The sequence below is a fragment of the Triticum aestivum genome, chromosome 4B (assembly GCF_018294505.1).
Source record: "Triticum aestivum cultivar Chinese Spring chromosome 4B, IWGSC CS RefSeq v2.1, whole genome shotgun sequence".
Lineage (NCBI taxonomy): Eukaryota > Viridiplantae > Streptophyta > Magnoliopsida > Poales > Poaceae > Triticum > Triticum aestivum.
The window spans coordinates 394,831,347-394,836,931 of NC_057804.1; the positions used below are offsets into that span (position 1 = coordinate 394,831,347).

The following is a 5,585-nucleotide window of genomic DNA, read 5'->3' on the forward strand; positions in this document are numbered from 1 at the left end:
GTGTGTGTGTGTGTGTGTGTGTGTGTGTGTGTGATCGGTGGGTGACGATGTCGCCGCCGACGAACGGCTCCGCCTCGCTTCCCTTGACGGGCCTGTCCGACGCGGTGCTCTTCCCGTTCGACGGCTTCTCCGCCGACGACTTCTTCGCCACCGCCCCGCCACCGCCTCCTCCTCTCGGCGCCGACCCGGGGCGCCTCCTCCTCGAGTCCTCCCGCAACGACGCCCACGCCTCCACGGGCCTGGCCGTCGCGGCGCCCGTGGAGACCACCGGGAGCCCCTCCGCGCTGGCGCCGCTGCCGCTGACGCCGAGCTCCGGCCAAAGGACGTCGTGCTACCGCGGGGTGACCAGGTATACTTAGCGAGTGATAACTGATAAGTGTGGTTAAGGAGTGTGATTAATTAGCACTCCCTCCCCAAAGTAGTAGTCATGCTAACACGTGCGATGCGAGCGCAGGCACCGGTGGACCAAGCGGTACGAGGCGCACCTGTGGGACAACACGTGCCGGCGGGAGGGTCAGAAACGCAAGGGACGCCAAGGTGACCATCTCATGATCCCCGGCTTAAGAACAACACATAATCTCGCCGCTAATCTGAACATCGACGGTTGCGATTATTTAGATCTTGGTTTGGTTGCGGGCTCGGATCTTTCGCGTACGTACGGGGGGTAAAAGTAGGACCCGATGGGATGCCGTGCCGCCGTTTCGGGAGTGAAGAGAGGCAGAGAGAGGGGGAGAGACGTCGCGTGCTGCGTGCGTGAGGTGACAGCCATCTCCGTGTATGATGATGACGAGGTAGCCTACTCGCTCGCCCGGATTCGCTGCGGACCCACCACCACCACCTCTTTGACCGCCTTCTTTCTCTCTCCTTCCTCCTCTCGTATTTCTCGGGGCAATACCAATGTCTAGCAGTAGTAGTACTAGTAGTACGATTTCGATTGTGTTTGGGAGAGGGAGAAGAGAGCGCGCTAGCTGAAACAATTAACCGGGGTAAAATTGGTTTCCCTGAACAAAAATACGGTTAATCTTGGCGTGGGTAGGTGGTGGTAGTTTGCAAGTACAGCGAGCACGCAGCCTTTTGCCTTTTTCCGGGTCTTCTGTTTCCAGCCATTTCATTCATGCATGCGTGCGTGGGTTGGGTCAGCTTCTTTCTTCTTCCGCTGCAAGTCTTTCTTCTTTTCTGTTTGCGTTCGTCTGCCAGCAATCTGTTTTTTGTTTTCATCTGCCAGCCTCTTGAGGTTGGACGGGGTTTTCGAATTTTGAAATGGGAATGCATGGCATGCACGTCTGACCACTTTTGCGACGCCAGCCAGCCAGCCAGCAAGCAAGGACACAGCTAAGCTAGCAGGCAGCAACGCCCCAAAGTTTTGGCCCCCTCCTTGTTGATGATCAGCACAGTTTTGTTGTACGTGTGTGGCCCTACACTCGGTTGTACAAGTAGATATATGTTTGTACTCACATTTGCACTAGAGAGATGTACTCCAATCCAAGCAAAAACATATCTGGCGCATGGTCGTGCATTTCCTGCATCATGCACGCAGCCTGCAAACTGCACAGGCCACTTATGTTTGATCCTACATTTTTGGTAGGAAAGCTAATCAAACATTAGTGCCTGGGTCTGCTTACCGTTTGGTCTATGCTCCTTTCTGCCAGTAATTTGCTATGACAAGTAGTTCATATAAGTTCTAATAGTTTGCTATATAGGTCCAATCAACGAGTTCTGATAGTTTCATTTTGTGTCCGCACTACTCCCTCCGTTCCTAAATATAAGTCTTTTTAGAGTTTTCAATATGGACTACATAGGGAGCGGCCAGGGGTTTAACCTCCTTTTCTAAAAAAAAACTACATACGGAGCAAAATGACTGAAACTATATTCTAAAATTTGTTTATATACATCCGGATGTAGTTCGTATTGAGAACTCTAAAAAGACTTATATTTAGAAACGGATGGAGTATTATTTAGTTCAACTTGAACTAATTAAATACGTAATATGTTACTCCTGAAGTTCTTAGTTTCAAACCAGGGTAGTACTCTTACTAAATGTACGATTATTTTTGTAACATTTTTTCATGAATTTTCTGTTAGTAGTCCTTCCGATCATTATGTTTTCGTTCAAATCATTACATTTTGGGATAATGATCTCCAGACTCGTTTTTCGTTCGTATGTTTCTTGGGCTTGCAATCATTTAAAATGTATAAATATTGTGTGGTCAGGAAATATTGCCAGTCAAAGTGAATTCGAAAATATTTCATGGTTTTAAATGTTATAGCATGGTTATGCTCTAATTATGTTTTCTTATTTCGTTCTACTGTTTTCGAAACAATTTGGCAGATTGCTAAACTTAACTCCACCCGCTTTTCATTATTGTTATTGTGGGCATTTCAATACGTTGAGCAATCTTCTTTTATGTTGCATACTCGCTGTCAAAATCCTCTGCCCGCCGTCCGTAAATGTTCTGTTGACTTTATTCTCATGTACAGATCATATCTTGGTCTTGGCACTTCTGTGTGTGCATGGTGCATGACTCATGTCCTTGTCTACCAGACCAGGAACCCGTGCATGCAGTTCAAGTAGGAGCACTATGCTGCATTTAGTAAATTATGTTTGGAAATTAATATTCTCTGAGTTCAAATGTGTCATTGCATCCTGTGTTGGCTAGAGGAGCCACTGCTCTAGATTTTTGTAAGGTAGCATAGCTTGGACTACTATAAGCATAAATTCAGAAGAGTTTTTTTTTCTCTCTTTGAATTTAGCATAGATCGCATGTCAATGTTGTTGTTAAACAACATCTACGTTATACAGGAACATGGTGTCTATTTGTAAGTAACCAATTTTAGCTCAGAATGGGTATTTTTTTAATTAATAGTATCTCAATGTGTGCATGGAGGCAATACAATCATAACTAAGTGAATATTTTGCTCAGTTAGGTGCTAATTAAGCGCGGTGCATCTATTTTCCTTATAAGAATCACATGATAGTTATGCATGTTTTCTCTATGCATTTATTTGGTTTTTTCTCTTCGCTATCAGTTCAAACTAACTTGGCTTGTGTTGTCTACCATTTTTATGCTTGATAATCTGGCGACTATGCGGGGGCTTTTCTTCAGTTTACTTGGGTATGAACAGTTACCTCCTACCTGTTATATTAGTGTGTCCTGTCATTTCAGCATCACATTTGGTAGAAATTTAAAAGCAATGTTTGGTATTGTGTAGGTGGCTATGAAAAAGAAGATAGGGCTGCTAGGGCATATGATCTTGCTGCTCTGAAATACTGGGGTGTCAATGCTACCACTAATTTCCCTGTAAGTGTCATCCTTCCCTCCTTCTCTAATAGGCATTGATGTGTGTGTTTCTTCTATAGTTGCTTTGAATACTTCCATGTTATCCTATCACCTCTCTGAACTCATGTTGTGGTAAAGATTGGAAGACATAAATTCAAGTCTTTTGTGCCATTGATGACTTGCATATTTTTTCTTAGGTGCGCCTCATATTGCTAAGTTTATTTGTACAATATATTGTATTTACATTCCATTGTCAACAATTGGAATTATGTGTCAGTTTTATTCGGTTGTGCTAAATGGTACATTTTCTTTAAAAATAATAATTATACTGGTTCTGAACTCAGCCATATTTTCTTAACTAACATTGAGTTTCTTCGCTTTACAGAAAGAAAACTACATCAGAGAGCTTGAGGAGATGCAAAACATGAGCAGGCAGGAGCTTGTAGCTTCACTGAGGAGGTTCGTGTTTATAACTTCTCACATTCATGTCAGGCATCATGTTTTGTGCTTGCAACTGTCTGCTTGGTGATCCTAAAAAGAAAACTGTCTGGTGTAAATCTGCAGGAAGAGCAGTGGCTTCTCTAGGGGTGCATCCGTGTACAGAGGTGTCACAAGGTAATTTTCAACTATAGGAATCCATCAGTTTGATCAGTATGTTCCGCGTCAGTTAAAATCTGATCGACCTAGTCCCTGATAGTGATATGTTTTGTCAGGCACCACCAACATGGACGCTGGCAGGCAAGAATTGGTCGTGTTGCAGGCAACAAGGACTTGTACCTGGGGACTTTCGGTAAGCGCCTCTAGTTGACTAACCGTGATATCTCTCTTCATTCCAAAGAGATCTCGAGGGAATGTAGCCTTGCATGTACTACAATGTAGTGCAGACTGGGCATTGCTTATACATGGGGTCTATGGTCCTATTAACCAGTTTTCATGAACAGAGAGTAAGATACCGCTGTGTCCCTCATGCTATGACATGAACTTCAGATCTAATACTACCGTTAGTGTTGATACGAGTTCCTCTAAAATGCTAAAAAAGATGTTCACCGTCAACAGTTCGTTGCAGTTGTCTGTGATGCGTACCATGCAGTAATGATTGATTGGCTCAGCTCGTTTGGACCTAAACCAAATCGCTCTTTTCAGCGACGGAAGAAGAAGCGGCGGAGGCGTACGACATCGCAGCGCTCAAGTTCAGGGGCGACAACGCCGTCACCAACTTCGAGCCCAGCCGGTACAACCTGGAGGCGATTGCCCGCAGCGACCTTCCGGTCAACGGGAGGCGGATGAGCAGCCACAAGCCAGCAGCGGCGCCAGCACCAGAAGCGCAGGGCGAGATCACCTTCGTGTCCTCCGCTCTTCCGATTCCGCAGCAGTCGGGCAGCGACGTGCAAGTGCCACCTTATGTCCTCCACGGTCTTCTGCAGCTCCAGGCCTCTGAGCCCCTGCATGCTCTCCCGCTTTCCAGCTACAGCTTCGGAGAGCCCAGCTTCTACTGGCCCTTCGGCGACGTGGAGCAGAAGGTGCAGCTTGACAGCAAGGTGGAAGTGGCTGGTGGCATCCTTCAGCTGGCCAACTCGGCCGTGTAGTCTCTGGGCTCTCAAGGGCCTGTGCTTTTGGAGATGCGAGCAAGTGCAGCGGTGTTTTGGCTGGGTAGCTGGGACGGAGGTGATATTTCGCTGTTGCTGGTTTGGAACTCACCACCTGAACAAAGGGTTTCCATAGCTTGGTTCCAGTTGTCCTCTTCTATGTGTAAAGGTTATTAAGACAGTTAGCGAACTTGAGTAGATGCTGCTCCTGGCAAGTGATAGCGGTAGCAGGGCGAAAGAAGCTCCAAGGGTGGTAGTGGCTGTATGTGGGCTGCTGTGTAGAGCAGTTCCTCGAAGAGGTTTATGGCGCACCTCAGAATGACATGCTAAGTTATCTAGTTTTAGTCGATGGGTTCTTTTGAACAAGGAGTGGACAAGTGGTACTTGTTGGCAGATGTTATGTTCTTTACCGGCTATCTGAATCACCGTATACCTTCTGTTCCCTTCACAGTGTAAAGTCATTCTTCTTACCAAAAGGAGGATTACCTCTATCTTAAACGAGTAGTCTCAAGGTATGAATAACATCTTAAGTAGCTAATCAATAACAAGAAACTAACAAATAGCCGGCAACCTAAACATTTATTCTATTATTGGACCTTCATTCAAATCGGTTATATGTAGCCTGTGCTATCATCTCCCAACGATTGCCTTCAAAGACCATAGGTTCTCTCACTTCTACATGATGTAGTAATAATAACCACATACGAATCCATCCAGATGC

The 5,585-nt window shown here is 45.7% G+C and overlaps 1 protein-coding gene across 1 annotated transcript; it reads left to right on the plus strand.

Moving 5' to 3' along the window:
- Positions 1 to 6: 6 nt before the first annotated feature.
- Positions 7 to 5,208, plus strand: LOC123094870 (AP2-like ethylene-responsive transcription factor AIL7). Its single transcript, XM_044516746.1, has 8 exons — positions 7 to 349; positions 455 to 537; positions 3,105 to 3,113; positions 3,211 to 3,299; positions 3,664 to 3,737; positions 3,843 to 3,893; positions 3,992 to 4,068; positions 4,422 to 5,208. The coding sequence occupies exons 1-8, from the start codon at positions 48 to 50 to the stop codon at positions 4,862 to 4,864; spliced, it is 1,128 nt and encodes a 375-aa protein (XP_044372681.1). The 5' UTR covers positions 7 to 47; the 3' UTR covers positions 4,865 to 5,208.
- Positions 5,209 to 5,585: the final 377 nt, after the last annotated feature.

What these genes read in the sequence shown, in the direction of transcription:
- LOC123094870 (XM_044516746.1), top strand. Translation starts at nt 48, where the DNA reads ATGTCGCCGCCGACGAACGGCTCCGCCTCGCTTCCCTTGACGGGCCTG. An exon ending in GTGTACAGAGGTGTCACAAG is followed by an intron (nt 3,894 to 3,991) that starts GTAATTTTCAAC and finishes ATGTTTTGTCAG; the next exon opens with GCACCACCAACATGGACGCT. An exon ending in CTTGTACCTGGGGACTTTCG is followed by an intron (nt 4,069 to 4,421) that starts GTAAGCGCCTCT and finishes CGCTCTTTTCAG; the next exon opens with CGACGGAAGAAGAAGCGGCG.